The sequence below is a fragment of the Rhinocladiella mackenziei genome, assembly GCF_000835555.1.
Source record: "Rhinocladiella mackenziei CBS 650.93 unplaced genomic scaffold supercont1.5, whole genome shotgun sequence".
Classification (NCBI taxonomy): domain Eukaryota; kingdom Fungi; phylum Ascomycota; class Eurotiomycetes; order Chaetothyriales; family Herpotrichiellaceae; genus Rhinocladiella; species Rhinocladiella mackenziei.
The window spans coordinates 1802513-1827173 of record NW_013550600.1 but is presented as its reverse complement, the minus strand read 5'-3'; the positions used below and the strand labels follow the sequence as shown (position 1 = coordinate 1827173).

The window sequence follows — 24661 nt, the reverse complement described above, 5'->3', positions numbered from 1 at the left end:
GCCCAGGCCTTGCATCTTAGGCGACGGGCAGACAAGGCTGAGCCAAAGTCGAGATGGTTCCACACTGGCATGACAATCTAAGACTTGACGTGAAACCTCGCCTAGACCGTGCCTCCTTGCCACGGTCCAATTTAGCATGAAAGTCGTCCAAGGACCAGTGCTGCTGTGATGGATCTGCAATACAGGAGCACAAGAAACTAAAATACTCTCATCAGCATCTTTACCAATATCGACCCGCGCTTCTTTCTTCCACTAGCAGTTTCCCAGATCTAAAAGGCTGCTCATGCGGTTGACTGAGCCATTTGACCATCCACCCTCTCCTTTCAGGCATCGGAATTGAATTTTGCTCCTGATCCCAGATCTGTTGCGCCTCGTCCTCGAATAATCTCCCGATGTCCGCGACGTCAACTTCCTCGAACCCGACAGGCTTGTAAAATGGTCCGTTGAACGGGACATTCAGGTACATCGTCAACGTTAGTCCCACGATTCCAACAATGCCAACGCCTTCAATTTGATTGCGGTTTTCGGAACTTGTGGGTAATCCGGGATGTGTCGAGGAAGGGAGCTGGCGAGGTGGACATGATGATACTATTTCGACAGCACGACCGTGATCCGATTTTGTACCTAAAGGCTGAGAAGAGGTCTTTCACCGAAATAGCCTAGATCCTAGTCGTTTTGACACCATCGATAGGAAGTCGCTTCGAAGTGGTATTGGAAGCGCGCTCGCGGCCAAAGTAGCCGGGGCCGTTACGTGTGTATAAGATATCAAGATAAGGAAGACCTTTCGGTGAGCCAAGTTCCAGTTCTCTCCGCTTCTTGGCGAACTATGTGATCCATTCTCGTGTTGAATCTGAGGATTGTGGTGAATTCTGGACATGGTTCGTGGCTATGCTCATCAATTTCGAGATTGAATGAAACCCAAGAAGCAGTACAAGCTTCATGCGCAAAAAGATCCGGCCGTCGATCTCGGTCCGCTTAAGCCGGATCAGCCATCAATTGAAGACAGACATTTCGTTTGGGGCCAGCACATCTGTCCTGGCCTTCAAGATCTCGTCCTCGCGCATCCACTTGTCCGCCTCCTCAAGCATATTTAGAGTCGGCGCCAGTGGGTCCAACGGTCTGGAAGACGACAGGATGAAATCTTCGGGGAGGCCGGAGCGGTAAATTAGCATCTGATAGTAATTTTCCACTTCATGAGTGCGCGGTGGTAAAGCTTTCTCGTACTTCTACGCAGTCACGTAGATGTGTCAGATAAGCCCAGGCATGCGGCATCGCGCCGTCAGCGATGTGAGCCAACGCTAGGGCTCCCCCTTAGTTGAAGTGTTTGGATGCCATGAGGATTTCCATCGCGCCTCTTGCTGTTCTTAGTGCTTCGCGGCCGTATGGCTTCCATGCAGAGAACATGTTTGGAAATCAACTAGACGTAGCTGAGCTGAGCAAGTTTGACGTCGCTCTGGCCAGAACCTGGCTCGTCCTCTATCAGCATGGTTTCAGATTCGACAAGGAAAGGGGGAAAAAAAAGAATCTGGTTAGTAGAAATTGTAGCGGAAAACCACCCGAAAGCAGTTTCTGGACGACACTATCATCTCTCCTTGATCTTTTGGTTCAAGGCGGCTGAGCCTGCGAAGCATGGACAATCGCATATCACATACATCGGGGTCCAAGTCAACGAGCTTTCCCAGTGTCGAAGCATCAGGGCGGCGACGCCGTCATGTCACCGCGCAAGACGGACGACGATCTCAATCAAGCATACCAGCTGAGAATCATTCCTGCCGCGAACGATGTGCCCCAAATACATAAAAGCTAGTCGCCATTGTCGAAAGGCCTGAGCGCTCTTTCTTGAATGGCCAAGTCTGTTATAACTCTGCTCCAACTGGCGATTGCCGAGACTGAACAAGAGATACTTGCCATGTTGATAACCAATAGCCCAAAATTCTCGGTGTAAGGGTTCGTGGATTATCGTTTCTTAGGTCCTCCAGGTAGAAGTCCTGACGAGTCCCCGTAGCTAATGGGGTTTCTCTGAACAGGGAACATGATTGACCTCCTTTCTGCGGGAGTCGTGAGCAAAATCTAGCCGGTTTCTGCCTCGGAACTGCTGACTGCATTATCTCATTCATATCGACGGAGCAATCAAAGCAACCTATCGGCCATGCGAAATACACTGGATTCTTCAATTTCTCTCCAAAGTTTGAGTCCATCCGAGTCATTGGTGTACTCAAACCAAAGAAACATTTTCAGCCGCTCTTTCAAAGACGCCCATGTCTTGATGTTCAGTCGTCGGGTAAGGCGATCCAAAGCAGAAAGATACCACGTTCGATCTGATGACCCTACCGCGGCAATGGCACCCATCACTGTTATCCAGAGAATGAGGTCAGGTGCTTCAGTCCATCGGGATTGGATGGAAAGTTGTGAGAGCTGTGACCGAACATCATGAGCGAGCTGGTGGAATGGTGCCGCGACTGCCGGGAGCGGAAAGACCACGAGAAGGCTGTAAATGACGGTAGCAAGACGGGAGAGTCTATGCATTGGGTGTTCCTGTCGGATTTCAGATGGGTCTGGTGTCAAAAGCATGAGATTGTGTTGGACGAAATTCCTCTCGTCCATCAAGGCAGATAAGGCTTGGGCCTCTGGCCTTCCTTCGACATGATCATCTACCGCGAACGTGTATTGGATAATCCATCGGAGAGCCGCAAGAAGCTTTGACACTTCTTCATGACTCAACATACCCGGTAGAACCCGGAACCCTTTGCCTAGGCCGACGAGAGGATGGGTCCTTCTCGATGCTGTGTTCAGGGGTCCGATAACATCATCATGCATTGGAACATACGGAAACATCGGTTTCGCGATATTTTGGCAGGCGACGACGATATCTCCACTAAGGAAAATCATGTCAGCCGTGTTCGTTGACTGAAGAAGACAAGCTTTCTTACAAGGAAATCGCTTGGGCCAGACCGGGCAGTGCGATCTTCGAGATGCCACCCCGCAGAGACAGCATTTTGGCGAGGCCTTGTAGATGGACTTGCACAGTTTCAAGGCGGCCACCATAAATGTGCAATAGTTGCAAGGTGGTCAGTGGCCCTTGAGATGGCGCTACGGCAGGAGGGTCACGCCGTAATTCCCCATGATAAGACAGAGCATAAACAGAGAGTATGTTTTCGTCTTCGCAACTCAGTATGGCGTCCTTGAATCTCTCGTGGACACCTCGGATCGTCTCATTGTAGCACTGCATCTGTTCCCGCGTCTCGGGCGCCGAGGAGAAGAAAATTCGATTTCTTGTGAGTTGGCAGAACAAGGACGCATGGAAAAGACCTCGATCGCGAAACGTTGTTCGAAGCCATGTCTCGGCGAGGGGACTCAAGAATTGTCCTCTCGCTGGCGGAAACATTAATGACAAAAACCCATTGACTGGGCCGAGAAGTTAGACAGGAGCTTTCACGGACCCTTGGGGACAACTCACCCTGGTCGAGAATGGGACTGACGAACTCCTTCGGAAGGTCGCACGGATATGTCTCGAACGGATCATGGTGTCCAGAAACAATCAGTGTCGTCAAACTACTGCTCGGCAGCACGATCAGCTTGCTGTGATGGGCCGGCGATTCTATCTTGTGTTCGTCGCGATCCACCTCATTCTTTGGCGTCGATCGTTCACTTTCGGTGGAAGAGGACTCATACTGCTGCGGAGTCAAAGGTGCCAGTGCCCTCTTGGAAGATCTGGTCTGGTTGTGATTTGTCGGACGTCGTCTTGATACACCTCGGTTGGCGGAAGGATCGGAGGATTTCTTAACTCGTCGCCAGTGAAAATTGGAGGCATTGGAGCGAACGAGAATTTTATTTTGAGAACGTTCAGCTTCGGAGGATGGATTTGCGGTAACAAATTGGAAAGTCCTTGGAGCAGGGCGCGACGCTGCAAGTCCAGCGCTTTCATTCGGCCGAATCGTTACGGCTTTCGCCTGTTGCATATCCTGTCACTCGTAGACATAATCTCCCACGGATTCAGGCCCTTGATGCGGTGATGAATGGTGATGCTTCGTCTCGACCGCAATTCGAGTAGGGCCTAATGCACTATGAACGGTATTTGTGTGGGGGGTGCGAAGACCCCAGGCTCGCTAAATCCTGGGGACTCTGGTAGTCACGAGGCCCGGCGCTAGAGTATGTCCGGAAACGGCCTCATGGTTCTTTCTGCTTTGGTCGGATGAGGAACTGCCGCACAGAATTTGGGAACGGTTGTGGGTTCGGGCTGGGTTGGAGGGTGGGTGGAGAGGGCGGAAGGAAAAGCGGGGGAGGGTTTCGCCTGTTGATCCTCCACATAAAAGGTCGCTGACATAATACGTCCAAGGGGCAAAATACCGTGTGAATACTGTTATGAATAACTGTGATGGAGCTATATTGATATATACATCATGCATTTGCAAATCAGTTCCAAACTCCTCGCTATGCACAGAAGAAAGTATATTGCTTGCCCTGCAGTCTTATATTTGGCCGAGATGCTCCTAGAGACCACCAGTGACCGTCGGCCGAGCAGCTTTTTCCAAAACTTGATGTGGAGGTCCTGCTGAGTGTCCATGAGTCCATGCAGGGGTGGCAGTCACAGTGACGATAGCAGGAGTAAGGCAGCCGGTTATGGTGGTCGTGGGAGTAGGCGGTGCTGGATTACATTTGCTGTTGAGCGCCGTAACAAAGCCGCAGTAATGAGACAGAAGAGTCGTGGCGGCATTGTCAGACGAGGCATTGGAAGGAGGGGGAACTGAGTTGCATTTTCCATTCAAAGCAGTGCCGAATCCGTAGTAGTGAGATACTGAGGTCGTGATAGTTCTAGACGAGTTGGTAGATGTTGGTGGGAAATTGCTCTTCCCGTCAAGCGTAGTGCCAAAATCCACAGGATTGTGAGACTGGAGTACCAGTGCCGAAACTATGGTAATGAGAGACACCTGTGGTGGTCAGGGTGCTGGTATTAGTTGAAGGTGGGTTGTATTTGCCGTCTAACGCAGTTCCAAATCCGCAAGAATATGAAGCGGATGTTGTGGAAGTGGAAGAGGTCGTGGTGGATGGAGGAGAATTGCACTTGCCGTCGAGTGCCATTCCAATGCCACAAAAGCAAGTCGAACTCGAAGCAGACGAAAGCCGAGCTGCTGATGCCCCATTGGGATGATGCACGAACCCATCAGCATTAGCACCAAAGCCGTAATAGTGGGAAGTGGTGGTTATGTTAGTCGGAGGAAGAACAAAAGCGCCTGTGGTGAGAGCTTTAATGAGAAATGAGACTGAAGAGTGTATGATTATTTTGTTTTGTCGACGATGTAGTTGGGAAATACAGAGGTAGTCGGTAGAGGATATGTTTCAAGCGAGTATAGTAGTAAAGGAAATATCAGATCTGAAGCGACTGTAGTAAGGAGAAACGAACCAAAGGAATACGGTAATTGTTTGTCTGTTGCAATGATGGTGGACAAAACGTATTTCAAACACTGGGCGACCTAGCCTTTTATACAGCATTGAAGCTCGCCAAATCCCAATCTGTAAACGTTGTCATGTAGAAAGGCACGGTGACAATAGAGACGTCGCATTGTTCGGTCACGAAGGAAGTACGCAATAATGTCGAGGTTCATCAGCGGCTGTAACGTGGTCGGTAAAAGCAGGTTGCTGTGGGACGATTGGTTCGCATCAGGGTTGCTCGTGCGAGAAAAGCCTCATGTGTAGAAAGAATAGAAAATCTGGGGAGAATAGAACCACAAATTGTTGAGCTATGTCCAGCTAAGAGCGGAACAAACTTTCCATACTGAGACATGAGGGCGTCGTCGAGGAGGCAGTAGAGGAGGTCTGGGCTGAGCCAATCAGAATCCTTTTTCTCCCCACTTCAACGCTGAAAAAGGCGGGTACGTTGTAACGTGTCCACTCCTCTGATGTACCAGAGCAGTGGTAAGACATCGGAATCGCTTATGGACATCTCGCGGTTTTGCCCATTCCAGAACGTCGAGTCTAAACCTTCACTATTCCAGATTCATGGTTTTAATGTTTGCACAACCAGCGGACCAAATTGTCAATTTGCTAGCGAAGGGGCGGGAAAACAGAGAGCGAAAGTATTTCTGGCACCGCTATTCAGCCTCCAGCATCGTCGTTCCCCGTCAAGTTCAGTGGCAAGGGAACAATTTCATCGTCGTAGTTGCAGGCCAACTCCTGCCCCATATTGTTAGACCCTTTTTGGGTCTAACCACGTTCCATGTGTTCATGCAAACCGGGCCGGAACCGTCAGGAGGATTTCATGCCATATCGATGGGATCCGGCGGAAATGGTTCACACGGGCGAGGAACCTGCTTGGTATCCAGAGTAACGAGTACAACTTTGTCGTGCTCCTGGATTTCATTTTCAACCCATGAGGCTCCAGAATCCAGAGATCAGCCAGTGATCTTCTTCAAGCCCTGCTCCGCCGCCTGAATCAGAGGAACTAGATTCTTCTCCTTCAATGTCGGCAGTAAACTCTGGAACACTTCGCGCGACTTGTTTTTGTCGCCGTTTTCTAATAACAAGTCGGCACGGGTCATCTGGGCCGTAAGGAGAGCCAAGTCACAAATCTCATCACGGTCTGCGGGTTGGACAACATCAGCGGCTGCGATGGCTTGGTCTGCCCATTTCAATGCTGCACGTCGTCCTTCAGCCAGTGATTTCTTGGTTGCTGGCTTCCCATTAATCTTGGCATTTGGTTTTTTCAATGCCAGATCCATAGCCGAAGCAATATTGCTAAATGTTTGCACCTCTTTGCAAGACCTTGTACCGTTGCACGATGCCTTTAGAGGTTGAAGTGTGAGCATGTACACTTGCACAGCATTTTCTTCCTCCCCGGTTCGGGCATAAAGGTCTCCCATTCGGGACAGCATTGCCGCAATCTCGCCAGTTGTTAAGCCAGCCCCGTTGTCATCACTGAAACTGTTGGTCTGGGGATTTCTTGACTCCTTCACGACTAAGCCCACTGCATCCGATAGAGTGTGTTTGGCCCTCCTTGAATCTTGCATGTAGTCACTCTCGTAGAGCGAAGACACTTTGACTTTATTCTGAATAATGCCCTTGATCAGGTTCTTTCGGAGATCGGCTTTGGTCATGTTCTCGTCAGATGCATTGTTCGCGTTAATGGGTCCCCCCTCGTCTATCTCGTTCAATCTTTGCTCAAGATCTTTGGTCACACCATCGAGAATTTCAATTGCAGCTTTCACATGTCCGAAATTCTCCAGCATTTGCGAGAAACGTATCCGAATGCCTAGCACCTCTTTGCTGAATGGATCCATTCCCACTTTTTCCGCATTTTCAATCGCCTGCATGAAATATTTTGATGAGGTTTCGGGATCCGGTTCAATGTGAGTGTAGTGCAAAGCAAGTCGTAACCGTTCTTCCACGACAGGAGGATATACCGAGCTTACACCATCTCCGTAGTACTGTTGATATGCCATCACGGTGAGCATGGTCACCGAACCAATGGAAGCGATAAGCAGGAAAGGAAAGAGTCTCGGGTACTGCACTCGAGCATCGATGACCATCTGTTCGATTCGATTAGGAGGCCGGGCGTAAGTTTTTGCCGTTCTCGCCTGGATTCGGCCACTAATGCCAGGCGCAGGGCGGACTCGAAGTCGAGCTCTAGGAATGCTGCGACAGCTGTTGGAGAATGCACACGAACGAGGAACATGTGTCGCCTTGAGGGTACAGATCATTTGACGCGCAATCGTGCTTGGCTCCATGGTCACAGAGTAGAATCTAGATATCAATTTGTCGAGCTGTCGAAATGAGGAAAGATTGGGAATGCACGGCGGCCAGAGAAAAAAAAAAGCCCCCATATAAATTAATGGGCGTGGCAGACGGGTGGGCCGAACCGTGCAATGACCCTTTTTCCCCAGATTTGTGCTCGACGTCATTCGCCTCGATCACGGCACCTCCTCCATAAAGAAGACTCGTTCTATTTGCCCACCGCGTTCACAAAATATCCGTCACCAAACATTTCAGACCTTCCAAGTGGGCACAAGATGTGCGGCAGATACGCACTAGGCATTGTACGTGTATCTCACCTTGCTCGATGGCAAAACTAACGTCTTCACAGCGCGCCGCGTTTATTCGCTACCAACTCCAACAACAGGGTATGCCTGTAGACGAAGCTCCGGAAGATGACGAAGCCCGCGAGACGTATAACTTTCCACCCGGAGCATACGGCCTCGTCTACCGAGCAGACGTCCCCGATCACGGTATTCGAGACGCTCATGAGTCGGAAGCAAGTGATGAGGCTACCGAAGGAGGCCAAGAACCGCCACAGTCAACTGAACCTACATCCACGGAGGCCCAGACATTCAAATACCAGATCAAAGTTATGAAATGGGGATTGATTCCATTCTGGACAAAACGTGCTCCCGACTACGGCTCCATGCTGCGGACAATCAACTGTCGAGACGACTCATTGCTTGAAAACCGTGGAATGTGGAATACCATGAAGCAGAAAAAGCGCTGTATAGTGATCGCACAGGGTTTCTACGAGTGGTTGAAGAAAGGACCTGGCGGAAAAGAGAGAATCCCCTACTTCGTCAAGCGAAAAGACGGTAACCTGATGTACTTTGCCGGACTATGGGATTGTGTTAAATACGAAGATGCGGAAGAGAAACTGTACACTTACACCATCATCACCACAGATTCGAACAAACAATTGAACTTTCTACACGACCGAATGCCGGTCATTTTGGACCCAGGCACCGATGAGATCAAAATGTGGTTGGACCCAACGCGAAACAAATGGTCGAAAGAGCTTCAAGCCCTTCTGAAACCCTACGAGGGCGAACTTGAGTGCTACCCAGTCGACACGGCCGTGGGCAAAGTCGGCAACAACTCTCCCAGCTTCATTGTCCCCATCGACAGCAAAGAGAACAAGAGGAATATTGCCAACTTCTTTAGCAATGCCAAAAAACCGAGAGACACGGTTGAAGAGACCGGAGTCGAAAAGGAGCCAGAAGAGAACAGGACCACTGTTGAGAAAGACGGAAGCGAGAACAACGCACCGCTTCCCGTGCCCACCAGTCCACCTCAAGAACGTCCTGGACCAAAACGAGCACATGCCGATGAAGCCGAAGATGGTCCGATGAAGAAGTACACCAAACTTTCATCCTCGCCGACGAAACTCACCTCCCCGCTCAAATCTCCTGGCGGCAAGAAACCCAAGAGTGCGACGAGTAACAAGGACATGACATTAAAGACCAGTCCTTCAAAGAAAGTGGAAGCTGGTACACAGCGAATCACGAATTTCTTCACAAAGTGACCAAGAGACGGCTTGAAATCATCATCGTTGAAAGCACTACGAGTGTATGGAGGTCTGGCTATCCCAACGCAGCGAGGTCTTCCCCTAAATCGACCTCGACCCATATCCCCCCGCGATCCTTTCGACTTGCTCGCAAGTATCGGGCAACGGACTGCGCGGTGCGGCGAATCTCAGCAAACCGCTCTCGCTCCTTATTATGGCGATACACTTTCCGCTCATTCTCGACATTCCACGATGACTCGTCCGGATCCGCTGGCCGACTCTCCGCTTCCGGAGGGATTGGCCTCCATCCAACTTCGAGAACAAGTCTCTCGAGTCCTCTCCAACCGCCATTCCATTCCGGCCCAAGGGTCTCGTGAGAATAAGACCCCGTCGCCGACGGAGTCCATTGCAGAGCAGCAAACCAGTCACCACAGCCCGTGAGATCCAGCCACTTCAGGCAATACAATGATCGACTCAATGTTCGGAGGATTCCCGCAGCTTCTCTCCAGTTGCTATCATATGGGGTGTAAATGTCTGAGCCGCCATACACCACCGGTCTGGCGCTCGGTGTCCGAATGACCGCTCTTGTGGAAGCAGCGTTGGGCGTGAAAGTAGGCTGGGGCCAATATGCCAGCGAGAGAGATGTCAAGGTCTGCAATTCCGCGGCCAGAGAAAGCAGAGACGCCCACGACGCGGCCGTCGCATTTCCCGGAGAAATCGCAAGTGACAAGTGCTTCAAGTTGACAAAGGTGGGCCCTGTCTTGGGACCCTTCTTGAACGACGGACTTGTCGGCTCATTGCCGTCATCGTCCGCATCCCAGCTATCAGGTGTGGACGACGAAGACGAGGCTTCCACCGTAGTCGCCATCATAGAACTCGAATCCGACGGCGTCAAAGGTGGCGTCTGTTGCTTGATCACAAGATCTCGTTCAAGTTGTTTCAATGTGGTCCATGCTCCTAATCCATTACTCAGATCCAAACGACGCACTTCAGCGCGATCCTCGGCCTCGGACTCGGACGATAAGAACAATATCCGGAGCGGATTGATAGACACTTCGTTGTAGACTGCAAGGTAACTTAATAGCGTCTCCTTCAGCTTCGTAGGCAACACGCCTAAATAGTCCTCATCGTGTTTCGCATGCCACGCCCAATCCCTCGCTATGTTCTTCAACAGGAGATGCTGGAGGGACTGGGGCGGCGGGAAAGTACAGTCTGGCAAATGGCTCGTGCGGATCAGGACTCGACGATTCTCGTTCTCGCTGGCTGATGTCAACGCAGTCCTGACGGCCGCCGGAGCGTGGATACTGTCTGTAAGCCAGCTCCTTGGAGGCGGAGGCCCGGGGACGCGCCGCAGACGATTTGGACCAGTGGCTCTGTCACCGAGGCGAGGGGCAGGCGGTTGAGGAGGCGGAATGTCAAGGACCACTCGCAGCGCAGGCGGGATGGAGCCCGTATTGGAGGACGGCGGAGGACGGCGGAATTCATTTCTTATTTGTAAGCGGCGAGATTCGCGAATGAGCTCGTTGACCGTGCGTTGCTGGGCGAGTTCACTTTGCTTCGATGTGGAGGACTTGGACAACGATAACGTGTTGGGAGTACTGGATTGCGGCTTGGTCAGGAGCGCTTTCTGTTGGTGTTTCTTGGGCATGTATTGCACTATCACCGCGGGATGCACAGAGAAAAAGAGATCCAAGCGGGAGAAACACAAGGAGAAAGGACAGAAAATGTAAGAAAGACGGAAAGAATTGTGGGTGTCACATTGCAGACGTAGCCCAGACAAAAGGATGTAAGCCTAACCCCAAAATGTCCTCGGTTTTGCCTTTTTTTTCTATTTCAGTTCTCATCGGAATGCTAGAGCACTTCTTTTTTTGATTGATTTGCTGCAAGAGTGTTGAATCTGACCTATATCATTGGCATTGCCATTTTGGCTCTTCCTCGCTGTTAATGCAATGTTCTCCGGAGGGATGTTGGAAAATTCGCCATCAGCAGAGTTGGGACATGATATTGTACATGGCAAAGCCGTTTCTCTGCATGCACCCCGGTCACATACAATTTATACTTGTACGGCCATGAGAAGTGGTCGATCTCCTTATTCTCTCGAAAACTTGCTCCGAATCCTTGGGCATAACCCCCTGTCCACAGATCGTCCCAAATTCCCGCAGAATTGTTAGGTCATCAGAGCAACTCGTCGCAACTGATGCTGTAGAATCGGATGAAGAGTTGTGGTACGTGCTGGCAGAGATATGGTGAACCCGCATAGATGACCCATGACAATGGTGGGTATTTTAGAAACCAGGAGGATTGACTCTTTGGCTGACTCTCGTCCATTTGGGAAGTTCTGCGCATCTCAGTCAATGAATTGAAAACCCCAAGTCGAGTTCCTTCAACTTACTATGTATGCCTTTTCGGTATTTCTTCTCTTTGCGATCGAAGATTGTGTATTTGTCCTTAGGAAGCATCTCCTCTTCCCGGGGCATCTCCTTATACCATCTCTCTACCGCCTTTGCCGTCATCCCTCCATTGTTCTGTAAAGCGGTGCTGACAGTGTCCACAACTTTATCGACCAGCTTTAATCGTTTTCGTTGACGCGCTTTCTGAGTTGGGGAGAGTCGCCACGGAATTTTCCTGCAAAATCAATCAGCATTGGAAGGACCTTCGGGTTGTCCGCAGAGCCGACGTACCACAACAGACCTCCCGACAGAGCGGCGGTAGGTCTAAACATGTTAACGCCCAATTCCTAATTGAAGGCCGGAGTAAAAGGAGGTCGCGGTAGAAATGATCAAAAATGACGGGATTTGCTCCGGATGATTGGCCGGAGTTGACGGTGCGGCGGAGCTGCTCGCAGCCAATGGCCCTCACAACTTTTTTCCTGCCCTGCATCCGCATCCATCGACAGACTGCGATCGGCCCATTTCTGTAAGTGACTGTACCCTTTGTTGATGAGGACACAAGTGCGCAGTCTGCGTAACTTGTTGTCTTCCACTCGATGGAAATCAACAGCCTCAATGTTTGCCCCTGATGACTACCTCCGTAACACAGAGCAACCCAGTCTATTCTGGAGGGCCGCCTCATACCAGACGATCCTGGTTGTCGCAACTCTGTCGCGTTTCTTCCTCTATGGCCTGAACAAAACAGAGGTTCACGGCCTGCCTCGATTCCTCGAACTCTTGAAGGCGCGTTCAGACTACAAGACGCGTTGCAGAGGGCTGTTGACCGTCTCCAACCACATTTCCGTCCTGGATGATCCCCTCATATGGGGGGTCCTCCCCCTTTCTTTCGCCGCCTTCCACGGCTACATGAACCACCGCTGGAGCTTCGGCAGCTATGACATTTGCTTCAAAAATACTCCTCTGTCACATTTCTTCACTCTCGGCCAGGTCCTCCCAATCCACCGACTGGCGCATTCACCGTTTGGAGGTCCGTTCCAGTCGACCATGATGGAAGGCGTCAGGCTCTTCTCCAAGATCAATAGTCGCCAAAACTCGCTTTGCCCATTTAATAGACCCCAATGGAACGAAAACTACCGTAAACCCAGCTGGCCGCGGGATTGTATCGACCCATTTTCCGAAATCGACCCCTCACCGTGCTACACGTCCAGTGCCAGTGATGTGCGATGGTACCATTCCCCTTCTCGGTACGCGAGCAATGCATATTCGTGGATCCACATCTTTCCCGAAGGAATGATTCACCAAGCCTCGAACCAAACAATGCGGTATTTCAAATGGGGCGTGGCTCGACTGATCCTCGAGCCCACCGAATGTCCGGACGTCGTGCCGCTGTTCATCGAAGGCACCGATCAGGTAATGCACGAAAGCCGTTCGTTCCCTCGCTTCATCCCGCGCATAGGCAAGGAGATCACAGTGACATTTGGCAAGGAGCTCGACGTGGAAGCTGTGTTTGGGGACCTACGGAAACGATGGCGCGAGCTTTGTGACGAGGACGCCAAATCTTCCGGCATGGATAAATGGGACGAGCACCACTTGGGCCTCGTGCCCGAGAACCTCGCCAGTCACCCTGAGGCGATTCAGTTGCGAATCGAATGCACCAAACGCGTCAGAGATGCTGTACTCGAAGTCCGTCGTTCCCGTGGTCTTCCGGACGAGGATCCCAAGTCGGGCCTGGTCGACACCTGGAGGCGAGAGGGTCCGAAGCGGGAAGGAAAAATGGACGACGGCACTTGGGTCAAGGATGGCTAGCTACCTCATCGCCATTCTCACAGATGATGTATTTGAAATAAGTTTGACCAGGTTCCAAATGACGTTGCCTTTTATCTATGGTATAAAGAGACATTATATTGTGGCCGCCAGACCTGAGACTGAGAGAACGGGAATAGAAAAGCCATTGATGTTGTCACTGAACTGTGAAGAAACATTGGTTTTCATTTCATCGATTGAGACGGAGCCTGGAGCCATCGGTGTCTAACAAAAAGGCAAGAATTTGAAGACTCGAGACTGAAAACGGAGACGCCGTCGCTTTCGGACCTAAGGCATCCTATCCTATCGCCATTTGTCATTTCCCCCCAGATACGAGCCATCGTCGACCAAGACCAGGACCAAGCAACTCAATTCCAAGTCCGCTTCCGTTCACCCCAGCCCGTGTGGTATCAAAACTGACAGAATTCCCCGGCACCCCCAAACCTTTGGTCCGCCAATGAACTGAAAAAGAATCATCCCAACTTTCATGCCGCAACAACTTGTTGTTGTGAAGCGGTCATGGCAGCAGGATCTTCGCTCGGACTGGTTTCCGCCCAAGATCCCCACAATCCTCTCTTTGCTCTGATTCGTAATGGCAAACCTATTGCTCGGTCTCCCTGCTCAACTTTGATAGCATCCTTGGTTGCCAAAACGAGTGTTTCGAAAAACATTTTGGTAGCTTCTTCTTTGCTCGTGGTGCCTTCTGGTACCAGGTCTTGTAGAAGAACCGATTTCTTCGCCGGGGATGAGGGATGTGTACCTCCCGCATCACCTAGTCGATCACGTAATAAGTGAACAGCACGCTTCGTCCCCAAAGATATCGGACCACTGTCTGCTGGATGGACGAGAGGCATTGTGGTGTCGTCGAACGTATCATCACCTCCAAAAATACCTTCATCGTCTTCTCCTGGAACGACATCTTCCAACGTGGGTGCTCCCTCACCGGTGCGAAGTTGGGCACTGCCACCGGGGAGGACACCGGCAATTCCTGGAGTGCGGTGTTCGTCAACGTGGACACCCTCATCCTCCATCGCATCCTCTGGACGTTCCAATCGCGGTGATTTTTCACTGTGCTCATCCTCACTGAGTCCACCAATACCACTGTCCCGTTTCCGCTTGAGTTGCCCTGGTCGCGTAACTGTCTCGAATGATAGAAGGCCTTGCAATTCGGGGGCCCAGTTTCTCGACCGGCCGTCATTCATCGCGTTCAGAACGAAGTCGCCATTCTTTTGCATATTCATCAAGGTGAGGAGGATCGGGTCTCGAGGAAGGAAGGAAGGCGCTCGCAAGATCTTGGATCGGTCTTCTCCTTGGGCTTTGATCTGTTTGTTGTGCAAGACCGTATCGACATCAGGGGCCAGTGGTTTCTGTTTTCGACTTCTCTGGCGCTGCTGAACGACGACCTCTGTAACATCTTCTGCCTCCTGGTTCTGGAAAGTCTCATCAAGTTCGTGCAGAACCGCCGAGCCCGCTTCTGACAGAGGAGATTCGGAGTTCCGCTGACGCTCCTCCGCCGCTTGTCGCAATTGCATGGTCTCGTCGTCTCCAAATGCAAGCGGTTCGTCATCGCCAGGTCCTGGGAGGGCTCGGTCGTCCGGAGCAGGCAGGTCAGCCTCGTCCATCATTGGTACATCGTCACTATCACCAAGATTCAGGTGGAGGTCGTCGTCATCATGAATGAGACCCTCCTCGCCAAAAATCTCCTCGCCGCCAGTCTTAGGGGAAGGCGCACTCCGGCCGACATTGATGCTGACAGTAGTCTCGTTCATATCCAGATCAGCTCGGTCCCCAAAGTCCAGATGGAGGTCATCGTCATTGTACAGAGGCTCTGCGCCAGGCGTCAGTAAGGACTGTGTGTTGCTTTGTTGAGGGTGAAGCGTGCTCGTCCAGTCTTCATCGAGATCTTGCGAGTGGGCTCCCGTGATGGCTGGTTGTTGTGTCATCGGGTATGCGAAATCCACGTTGGAAAAGAGATCGTCGATAGTGAGTAATTCGGGAAGATTGAGATCAACAGCAGTCGTAGTATGAGCAGGCAGATCATGACTGTTAGTCGATTTGAAAGTCTGCAGATCGGTGTGAGAGAGCGATCCTGCGCGACACATGCGACGGACTCACCATTCTAATCTTGATCAAGGCCTCATTGCAATCATCCAGCAAATAGCGGGCTTTTCTTCCGTAGATGCGCACCACGCCCAACATGAGTTGACCGCTTAAGCGCAATGCCATAGGCGCGTGCCCTTGATCCACGATCGCCCCGACGCTACTTTGAATATCTGACTGCAGGATTTGGGATTTGGAAAGCTTGCGTTCGACGTTGGACGCAAGCCAAACGCGAGCCAGAGGCCCGGTCTTGGCCAGCAATTGTTCTGAGTAAAACATGGTGACAGGAGAGGATGCGTGAGGGGGATTTGATCAGGAGCGCATGAGGTTGAGTGAAACCGACAGGGGAGAGGCTGGTAGAATTCAGGGCGTCGAGGCTCCGACGCGTCCAGCAGTGATGAGGCAGACTTGAACGGCGTCAGTGGATGGGATGAGGTATTTCAAAAATCGCGAAGACGATGAGATCGGTAAAGGAAGACGTGTGAGAGATAGCGAGGTGTGTAGACTGTGCTATGTAAAAGGGTGGTTGGAAGTAGAAAGTCGGATAGCACCAGCGCCGGGTGTTTTTGGTGGACGACGCGAAGTGGCATATGCTCTGCAGTAGCCCAGATGCGGTGGGATAAATGGGCTTCTAGTGCACACCTCCTGGGTGGTCGTGCCTGGAAATGGCCTCGCCGGCAATAGGGCCGTCCACTACTCCAAGTCCAGGGGGGCAAGGTTTTTTAACAGAAATCCTGACAGAGTATCCTCTCTTTATACCACTACCTTCTAGTTGAGCACTGCCGTCATCCATAGGCGTATACTTTCCGACCGCCGATTTATTGGTTGCAACAAATTGTTCCACCGCGACTGTGCTCCCAATCGCATTGTGCGTGGAGGATGGGGCGACGACTGATCTAGCATCATGCAATCATGTCAACATTATCGGTCCCTGCGCTGCCTGTCTTCAATACAGAATCTGCCCCTAGCCGATCACGAAGCCCAGCGCGTTTTGCAGGCAGCTCCTCCTCAATAACATCGTCCTATTCTCTTCTGAGTCCGCAGCAGACGGCCGAACGACTCCAAACCTCTCTCACGCATGGACTGTTTCAAACCGAAGCACATGCAAGGCTGGGAAAGGATGGGCCCAACGAATTACCCCATGAAGAGGAGGAACCGTTGTGGCAGAGATTTCTGAAGCAATTCAAAGAGACCTTGATCCTTCTCCTCCTTGGCTCGGCGGCCATCTCCCTCTTCATCGGTAATACGGATGATGCGGTGAGCATTGCGCTTGCTGTCACCATCGTGGTCACGGTCGGATTTGTTCAAGAATACAGGTCGGAGAAATCACTCGCGGCGCTGAACCGGCTCGTGCCTTATCATGCCCATGTCCGGCGTGCTGGTCTGCGATCGGGCGCACATGCCCGAGGTCACGGTGGTGAAAATGACGGGACAGAGTTGGAGCCTTTGGCGAATGGACCAGATGCGCCACCGGAACAGAAACTGTCTACCACCATACCGGCCGCTCAGCTGGTGGCAGGCGACCTGGTCCTTTTTTCCACCGGCGACCGCATTCCGGCCGACATCCGAATCACCCATTCTTCCGAATTGACCATCGATGAATCCAATTTGACGGGTGAAAATGAACCGGTGGAAAAGCATGCGGCGGCACTCGACCGAGCTCCTCCCAGATCCGAACATCACGGCACGCCGGAGCCTTACAATGCGGCGGGTACGGTGGGGGCGGACGTCCGCTTGAATGAACAGCACAACATTGCCTTTATGGGTACGCTCGTCCGGTCAGGCCATGGGGAGGGCATTGTGATCGCCACAGGAGGAAAGACCGAATTCGGAACGATCTCGTTGTCTCTGCAAGAAATTGAAGCTCCACGAACGCCGCTTCAACAGTCCATGGATCTGCTGGGAAAGCAACTCAGCTACATGTCATTCGTGGTCATTGGAATCATCATGATTATTGGTCTGATCCAGGGCAAGAAACCTCTGGATCTTTTCACCATCGGCGTATCCCTCGCCGTGGCCGCGATCCCCGAGGGTTTACCCATCATTGTCACGGTGACGCTGGCCCTGGGGGTCCTCCGAATGGCCAAACGAGGAGCCATCGTTCGAAAACTTCCCAGCGTGGAAACCCTGGGATCCGTCAACGTGGTGTGCAGTGACAAGACCGGCACGTTAACCCTCAATCATATGACGGCGACGAAAATGTGGCATTTTGATGCCGGTCAACCGTTTCCCATCGATACGTCGGCACATCCCACCGCCGCCATGAAGTCCGTTTTCCGAATTGGCAATATCGCGAACAATGGGCGACTCGCGCACACCAATTCCGGAACTCCCGCCACGGCCGCGTCGGCCGCGGTCCTCTCCTCGACGAGAGACTGGTCATCCACCAATACCAAAAGCAGATGGCTTGGGCAACCCACCGACATCGCCATGCTCGATTTGCTGGATGCGTATGGAGAAGACGACATTCGGGAACAAATCGGACCTCGAACGAGCGAGACACCCTTCAGTTCGGAACGAAAATGGATGGGCGTGGCTATTCGGAGTGCTCTCGGAGAGCTGACCAACGGATATGGTCTGGGCGCTGAAACGGCGTATATCAAAGGCTCGCTCGAACAAGTCCTAAGTCGGTCAGACACGTATTTGACCAAAGATGGACAGGAGGTGATCCTTGACGAGAATCGTCGTCAGGAAGCCAATGTGGCGGCGAGGGCCATGGCTGAGGAAGGCCTTCGCGTCATTGCATTCGCCAGTGGCACCTTCAGAAGCAAACGGGGAGGTAGCAGAAGCTCGACACCGGGTGGGATGAAGAAGCCGGCCGAGAAACCGGCCGAGACAGACATTTTCACGGGCTTGTGTTTTGCCGGTCTGGTCGGCATGAATGATCCGCCGCGAAAGGACGTCCATCGATCCATCCGACGGCTAATGACTGGTGGAGTGAGAGTCATCATGATCACGGGTGATGCGGAAACCACCGCCGTGGCCATTGCCAGGAATTTGGGTATGCCCATCAATCCGGCAAATTCCACGTCGAGGTCGGTGCTGCGAGGAGATGAACTGGATCGCATGTCCGAACAGGAGCTGTCCGAAGTCATGGGCAAGACGACGATTTTCGCTCGAACCAGTCCCGACCATAAGATGAAGATTATTCGTGCACTTCAATCGCGGGGAGATGTGGTGGCCATGACCGGCGATGGAGTCAACGACGCTCCCGCACTGAAAAAGGCCGACATTGGAGTGGCAATGGGCATGTTAGGGACCGACGTGGCCAAAGAGGCCGCCGATATGATTCTGACGGATGACGACTTTTCCACGATCCTTCGAGCCATTGAACAAGGCAAGGGCATCTTTTTCAACATTCAAAACTTTATCACTTTTCAATTGAGCACGAGCGTGGCCGCCTTAACGCTGGTGCTCCTGAGCACCATGTTGGGGTTCAAGAATCCGCTCAATGCCATGCAGATTCTTTGGATCAGTAAGTCGACCCCACACTGGACGTCGGCCCATCACTAACCCCTGACAGATATTCTGATGGATGGACCTCCGGCTCAATCCCTCGGGGTGGAACCGGTGGATCCTCGTGTCATGATGCAGCCACCTCGACCTCGAAACGCCAATGTGCTCACGAAACGTCTCATTCGCCGAGTTCTCACGTCCGCCATGATCATCATGACGGGTACTTTGACAATATATATTCATGAAATGGTCGACGTGGACGATCCAACGGCCAGTCTCCAGTCCAGCAATACTCCCTTACGCACCCGCGTGGTCACGAAACGCGATACCACCATGACATTCACCACGTTTGTCCTTTTTGACATGTTCAATGCGCTCACGTGCCGATCGGAGTCGAAATCGGTTCTCTTCGGTGAAATCAAACTCTTGGGAAACAAGATGTTCAACTACGCAGTGGCCGGCAGTCTTGCCGGACAGCTCTGTGTGATCTATTTGCCATTTTTACAACGGGTCTTTCAGACCGAAGCTTTAGGAGCATGGGACCTCTTGGCTCTAGTATGCATAACCAGCACGGTGTTCTGGGTGGATGAAGGGAGAAAATGGGCGGGGAGGAGGTCTTCTAGACTCGTGCCCAGTGTCGGTTATTCTGCCAGTGTATAGATTAGACAATGGAATAGGTATTCTTTGAGTATATCAACGATCCCATTCTAAATTCGTAGTGTACGCCTTTTCAGATTCCCGATGACGATACGCGAGCCTCGAATCTTGCCTTGGCTGTACCAATTTCCGATTGGGGGGATTGGCTGGAACCCGATAGAAGAAACTTCAGTGTCGATGTACACCTCTGATAAGCTCGTTTGCAAATTCTCGCCTATTTCCATACGATCTCCTCGTCTCTTTGTTCTGATTACGCATTGTACACAAGGGGCGTCTGACAGACTCATCCGTGTCCTTCTGGCTAGAATTACTTCGTCTGGAGGCAGGGATTCTTTTCCATTCATTTTCAATATAGACTCGGGTTCAATTTCAACCCGAATCCAATATTATTCAGTGCCCCAGAAACACAACTCCCAGTGAATCAACCTCACACCACTTCGTCCACAGCAGCGTCTCCAATCAGTCACGCAAGGCTGTTTCAACTGGGAAGCCGCAAGACCACCCATCTGGAAAAGCCAGAATAAGAAAGATGCGACCAGATGGCCCGCGAGATCCCGTCGCAGGGCCCGATTCAGGCCCCGAACCCCCATTCCCGATCAAGCTGTGTGGACCAGTCATTAAAGGGTTTGGAAGAGGGAGTAAAGAGGTGAGTATTCCTCGCGCTCTTTACGAGCTTCGATTTTGGGACATCGCACTGTGGGGGATCTGTCAGTCCACACGGTTGGCAGAGCTGAAGGAAATATGGTCGCCATATTAGCGAGAAGAGAAAGAAACTCTTGCCCTGAAATGGTTGTTCAAGGATCCATGACTGGTGGAGGTGGAAAGATCCAACCATCCAATTATGAGATATCCTATGGCTTGTCCTCCCAGTTTTCGCCCCGAAAGGCAGAGTGAAACTCGGACGACAAGCCTGAAGAAGAAAGTCAAGAACAACTTCTGAGTCCTTAACGGAATAATGTTCGACGATCTCAGTTCGGGTTGGGAAATATGATCCAAATCAGAGCCTGAACATGGACCATGAAGAGAAGAGAAAGCCTGTCTCTTTCACATCCCCTTTCCTCCTTTTGATTTCGATTTCGCACCAAGCTGGCTACTTTCTTCACTAACATTTTGTTCCCCTTTTCCCATTATAGCTCGGCATACCGACCGCCAACATCCCTCCCTCCGGTCTATCCTCCTACCCCTCCCTCTCCTCCGGCGTGTATTACGGCTTCATTGGTCTATCTCTCGCCTCCTCCCCCGACACACCTTTGTGTTCCATCCAAGTCCACCCAGCGGTCCTCAGTATCGGCTATAATCCTTTCTACCACAACACGACGCGCTCCGTCGAAGTCCACGTCCTCGCCGAGTTTGCTTATGACTTCTACGGGGCCGCGCTCAATTTGTTGATCCTCGGGTTCATAAGGCCCCAGTTCGACTACGTGAGCCGCGAGGCACTGGTCGAGGACATTAAAACGGATTGCGAGGTTGCGAGGCGTAGTCTAGCAAGGGAACATTACAGGAAATTTGAAGACGAAAAATGGTTGAGGGATTTCGAGTGGGTGGAAAAGACGGGGATGGATGCAAAGGAGGCGGAGAGGGAGGTGTTGAATCAAAATCAAAACCATAACCAGAACCAGAATCAAAGCAAAGACTGAGGACCAAAGCGAGGTACCTGGGTGGGTGTGCCGATGGAATCGGTGGTGAGGGTTTGAGAAGAAAAGGAGTCAGAGAGGTCGACGAGCGAGACGTTAAACTCGGCCCTCTCAACACGCAACACGACACAATAGATTTCTTTTTCGTGAGTCAGGTTCAACTCATCTTAACTTAACTCATCTTAGCATAAGGTATAGAGATTTGCCCCCACTCTCAAGGTGGTCACGAAGACATCTCTTGCGAATCGTGGCGGCCAACACAGAAACAGCTTCGCGCGATGCTGATTTTCCACTCCAATAAATGTTCTAACCCATACGGGGCCGCATCTGCACCTGAAATGGGCGTACTTGTTTGTAGGTGTGTGAACGACTTGCCCTCGTTAAAATCCCCATTTTTCTGATCCAAAACCAGCAATCCAGCACTTAAACTATAACTGATCGTAGGATGTAAACCATTCACAAAAAATAAAAAAGATTTGGGCGCCTATATACAAGGCAAAAACTAGAAAAGGTCAGCTTGAAGAGGGTCCCGTGCTGGGCGAGGGCAACTCACGTTCATCACAATGAGCATGGGTATATCAAAAACATCCCGTTTGACCGTCCAACAATATGTGCAATCCACTTTGCCATCCGCAGATCCTAATTTCTGCATCCCTTTTTCGCCCGAAATGCCATCCCTCTTCATTCGAGCGACCGTACCGTTTTGGCGTTGAGGTTCCACGGTATTGTTCTGTCTGGGTTCTTCATTTCGTGCTTCGGCTTCGGCGTTGAGGTTCTGTGCAATCTCGTCATCTTTCGTTCGATATTTGAGGAGTTTTCCCTTTCCCGAGACACTGCCACGACTGTCTCCAAATGCGAGTCGGGCAAAATCTTCATAAAACTGGATTACCGAATCATCGTCCAGTAATTCGGCCAGGAAGACGGGTTGCATTGTTTTTTCGCCATTTTCGGTTTCTGATGGCCCCCGTTGAGTTGGGGTATTGAAACCTGTTGCTCTGGCCGTGTTGGTACCAGATCCGGCGGCAGGAGTTTGACCAGATTGTCCTCGATTCACATTGAGATTGGGGGACTTTCCCAGAAGAACACTCTTGGTCCACCCGGTCAGGATTTGGAATTCTTTTCCGACCGCGGCGACCTCACCCGTTCTCCTGGCCACAATTGTGGGGGTGCCGACACCCTCGATAAATCCTTCATATTCCCATAGAGTCCTCTGAAAGCATTGTTCCATGAACACGAGATCTTGTCTATTCAACGTCTTGGTGGTCGCAATAAAGGAAGGTCGGATAGATGCTAAGGATTTGGCAATGGCCAGTGTTTTGGATGGATGATTTGCAAATCGTTTCTGCAAATAGGCAATAAATTTGTGAAATCCGGCCGTGTATGGATGGGGACTGGTGACCGTGGTGTAGATAGACGAAGGATCCCTGGGCCGTTTGATTGATTTTACCGGTAACTGAGATTTGGCCTTGAGTTGTGGGGTCGAAATGGGTGGCAGCTGACGAGATCGATTATCAACTGTATTTGATGATGAATTGATCGAACTATTGCCCATGGTGGAGGGCGGAACTTGAAGAGCGGCGTTGGTCAACATCGGTGAATCTTCAAACTTGGCAGCATTGGTTGGGGTGCCGTTGGTATCTGGTGAAGTCCAATGCGCCGCACTCGATTCTATCGCAAAGGCATTGGGCGCCATATGTCGACCCTGTCCATGTGTCCCATAAGGATCGCCACCGTTAGACCAGTCAGACATTATCGCATCACCATAGAACTGTTGGCGTGCTGTCGGACTTTCCCCTTGAAGTCCGAGAGGCATTCGATACTGCTGTGACATAGATCCTCTTTGTGTGGTGGTGTCACTACTGGGAGGAGTTTCGCCGGCATTTGTCGCCATGTGTCCAAGCATTCCAAACTCCAGTGCACCGTAATGGTTTCCAAAGTTCATGCTGGCAATGTCAAAATTGAACATTGCCGGATCATCAAACACTGCCCCAGGCCAAGCCGGAGCGTTCATGTTATTTGCAGCAGACTGGTCGGTTCCGATGACTGGACTCTGGAGCGGGACCTGCGATCCGGCATTGGTAAAATTGGTACTCAGCGGTGACTGTTGTGTGAAGCTGGTCGAGCTCATGCTCCGTTCATGGAGAATGGGAGGGGGCATTGGGGCGGGATTTGGAAAATTATGGAAGGGTTGCGCCTGTTGAAAGAAAGGTTGTTGGGAGGAGGTATCACTGGTCATGGTCGAGCTCCGCTTTGAGGTGGGATTATGAAAATGATTTCCACCCACTCCAGGCATGAGAGCCTCGTTGGGCGCATCGTGGAGATATTTGGCCTTCTTTCTAACTCCATCCTGACAAGCATCCTGCAGGCCACGTTTGATGCATCTTTGACAAGGTCTCTCGTCACCTGCAAAGAAGATTAGAGCCGGAAAATGGGTTTCCGTGTGGAAATTCAAACATACCACAAGTTAAATGAGCACGCTGGCAGGCGTAACATGCTCGGCGTGCTTTCTTCCTTCTGGGTCGGGAAGGGTCCTTGGGATTGGTGGGCTGGGTTCCATTCCGTTGCTTTTGTTTATCGTCCTTGGGCTCTCTTTCGGCCATGTTATCAAGGATGTGTTCGGCTCCGCTGTCTTCGGGAGAGGCCGAACGAGAATGGCCATCGTCGACTTCTGAGGCCGTCATATTGTTATAAACAGACCATCAGTTCCTGCCAGATCATGCAAGCTGCGAAGAAACTCGCACAAGAACGCCAATAGCGACGCCAGACCGAGAGATCGTATTGTTTATCCCCCCTTCCTTCCCGGGCTCGGAACACTGACCAAAGGGTTGTTCTCCCACGCAACCCTCGCTGTCAAGGGAGGTCTTTTCTGGATGGCAGAATCACGTCAATCTCGCGAAGAGTAAGATGGCGCGCCGCCCGCCCAATAGAGACCAAGTGCTCGGGTCTTTGAGAGTGATTGAGGGGGTTGCAAAGCGGTCGTGGTAAGTGGGAAAGAGTCCGTCAGATTTGTATGACAGCGGCGCAAGATTGGAGACCAGTAGCTGGTTTGGTTTTGCAGCCAAACTGCACAACCTCGTCGGGCGATTGACGTAGTGCGACTTTGTTGAGGTATGACAGAGGGAGGTAGACAACCATTCAGAGGTTGCTTCGCGCAGGGAGGACAAAGGTTGGTGATGGTGGATTCGGATCAAGAAAAAGAGGATTTTCGTAGGAGAGCGATATAAGGAGTCGATGGCTTGTCGAGGGAAATCTAGATGTTTGCAAGGGTTGTGTTGTTGTTTAGGACTGGGCCATGGCGAGGTTGTTCTAGGATTTTTTGGTTAGATGCGGGCAAATCCAGGCCTCGGGACGCGGAGTCGGAT

The 24661-nt window shown here is 51.5% G+C and overlaps 11 protein-coding genes across 11 annotated transcripts; 4 read left to right on the top strand and 7 right to left on the bottom strand.

The window, feature by feature from the left end:
- Window positions 1-220: 220 nt before the first annotated feature.
- Z518_07146 (uncharacterized protein) lies at window positions 221-466 on the bottom strand (the record flags this gene model as incomplete). The annotated part of the gene is made up of 1 exon (XM_013415275.1): window positions 221-466. The coding sequence occupies one exon, from the start codon at window positions 464-466 to the stop codon at window positions 221-223; it is 246 nt and encodes an 81-aa protein (XP_013270729.1).
- A 1664-nt stretch (window positions 467-2130) lies between these two features.
- Z518_07145 (uncharacterized protein) lies at window positions 2131-3959 on the bottom strand (the record flags this gene model as incomplete). Its single annotated transcript, XM_013415274.1, has 3 exons — window positions 2131-2875; window positions 2931-3405; window positions 3458-3959. 3 exons carry the CDS (start codon window positions 3957-3959, stop codon window positions 2131-2133), a joined length of 1722 nt encoding a protein of 573 aa, XP_013270728.1.
- A 2430-nt stretch (window positions 3960-6389) lies between these two features.
- Window positions 6390-7721, bottom strand: Z518_07144 (uncharacterized protein; the record flags this gene model as incomplete). The annotated part of the gene is made up of 1 exon (XM_013415273.1): window positions 6390-7721. The coding sequence occupies one exon, from the start codon at window positions 7719-7721 to the stop codon at window positions 6390-6392; it is 1332 nt and encodes a 443-aa protein (XP_013270727.1).
- Window positions 7722-8053: 332 nt separating this feature from the next.
- Window positions 8054-9277, top strand: Z518_07143 (uncharacterized protein; the record flags this gene model as incomplete). Its single annotated transcript, XM_013415272.1, has 1 exon — window positions 8054-9277. One exon carries the CDS (start codon window positions 8054-8056, stop codon window positions 9275-9277), a length of 1224 nt encoding a protein of 407 aa, XP_013270726.1.
- Window positions 9278-9335: 58 nt separating this feature from the next.
- On the bottom strand, window positions 9336-10907 carry Z518_07142 (uncharacterized protein; the record flags this gene model as incomplete). The annotated part of the gene is made up of 1 exon (XM_013415271.1): window positions 9336-10907. One exon carries the CDS (start codon window positions 10905-10907, stop codon window positions 9336-9338), a length of 1572 nt encoding a protein of 523 aa, XP_013270725.1.
- Window positions 10908-11544: 637 nt separating this feature from the next.
- Window positions 11545-11981, bottom strand: Z518_07141 (uncharacterized protein; the record flags this gene model as incomplete). Its single annotated transcript, XM_013415270.1, has 3 exons — window positions 11545-11597; window positions 11652-11884; window positions 11941-11981. The coding sequence occupies 3 exons, from the start codon at window positions 11979-11981 to the stop codon at window positions 11545-11547; spliced, it is 327 nt and encodes a 108-aa protein (XP_013270724.1).
- A 283-nt stretch (window positions 11982-12264) lies between these two features.
- On the top strand, window positions 12265-13455 carry Z518_07140 (uncharacterized protein; the record flags this gene model as incomplete). The annotated part of the gene is made up of 1 exon (XM_013415269.1): window positions 12265-13455. One exon carries the CDS (start codon window positions 12265-12267, stop codon window positions 13453-13455), a length of 1191 nt encoding a protein of 396 aa, XP_013270723.1.
- A 482-nt stretch (window positions 13456-13937) lies between these two features.
- On the bottom strand, window positions 13938-15831 carry Z518_07139 (uncharacterized protein; the record flags this gene model as incomplete). Its single annotated transcript, XM_013415268.1, has 2 exons — window positions 13938-15515; window positions 15568-15831. The coding sequence occupies 2 exons, from the start codon at window positions 15829-15831 to the stop codon at window positions 13938-13940; spliced, it is 1842 nt and encodes a 613-aa protein (XP_013270722.1).
- A 633-nt stretch (window positions 15832-16464) lies between these two features.
- On the top strand, window positions 16465-19668 carry Z518_07138 (potassium/sodium efflux P-type ATPase, fungal-type; the record flags this gene model as incomplete). Its single annotated transcript, XM_013415267.1, has 2 exons — window positions 16465-19027; window positions 19076-19668. The coding sequence occupies 2 exons, from the start codon at window positions 16465-16467 to the stop codon at window positions 19666-19668; spliced, it is 3156 nt and encodes a 1051-aa protein (XP_013270721.1).
- A 1007-nt stretch (window positions 19669-20675) lies between these two features.
- Window positions 20676-21302, top strand: Z518_07137 (uncharacterized protein; the record flags this gene model as incomplete). The annotated part of the gene is made up of 2 exons (XM_013415266.1): window positions 20676-20702; window positions 20799-21302. 2 exons carry the CDS (start codon window positions 20676-20678, stop codon window positions 21300-21302), a joined length of 531 nt encoding a protein of 176 aa, XP_013270720.1.
- A 481-nt stretch (window positions 21303-21783) lies between these two features.
- Z518_07136 (uncharacterized protein) lies at window positions 21784-23980 on the bottom strand (the record flags this gene model as incomplete). The annotated part of the gene is made up of 3 exons (XM_013415265.1): window positions 21784-21801; window positions 21853-23702; window positions 23758-23980. The coding sequence occupies 3 exons, from the start codon at window positions 23978-23980 to the stop codon at window positions 21784-21786; spliced, it is 2091 nt and encodes a 696-aa protein (XP_013270719.1).
- Window positions 23981-24661: the final 681 nt, after the last annotated feature.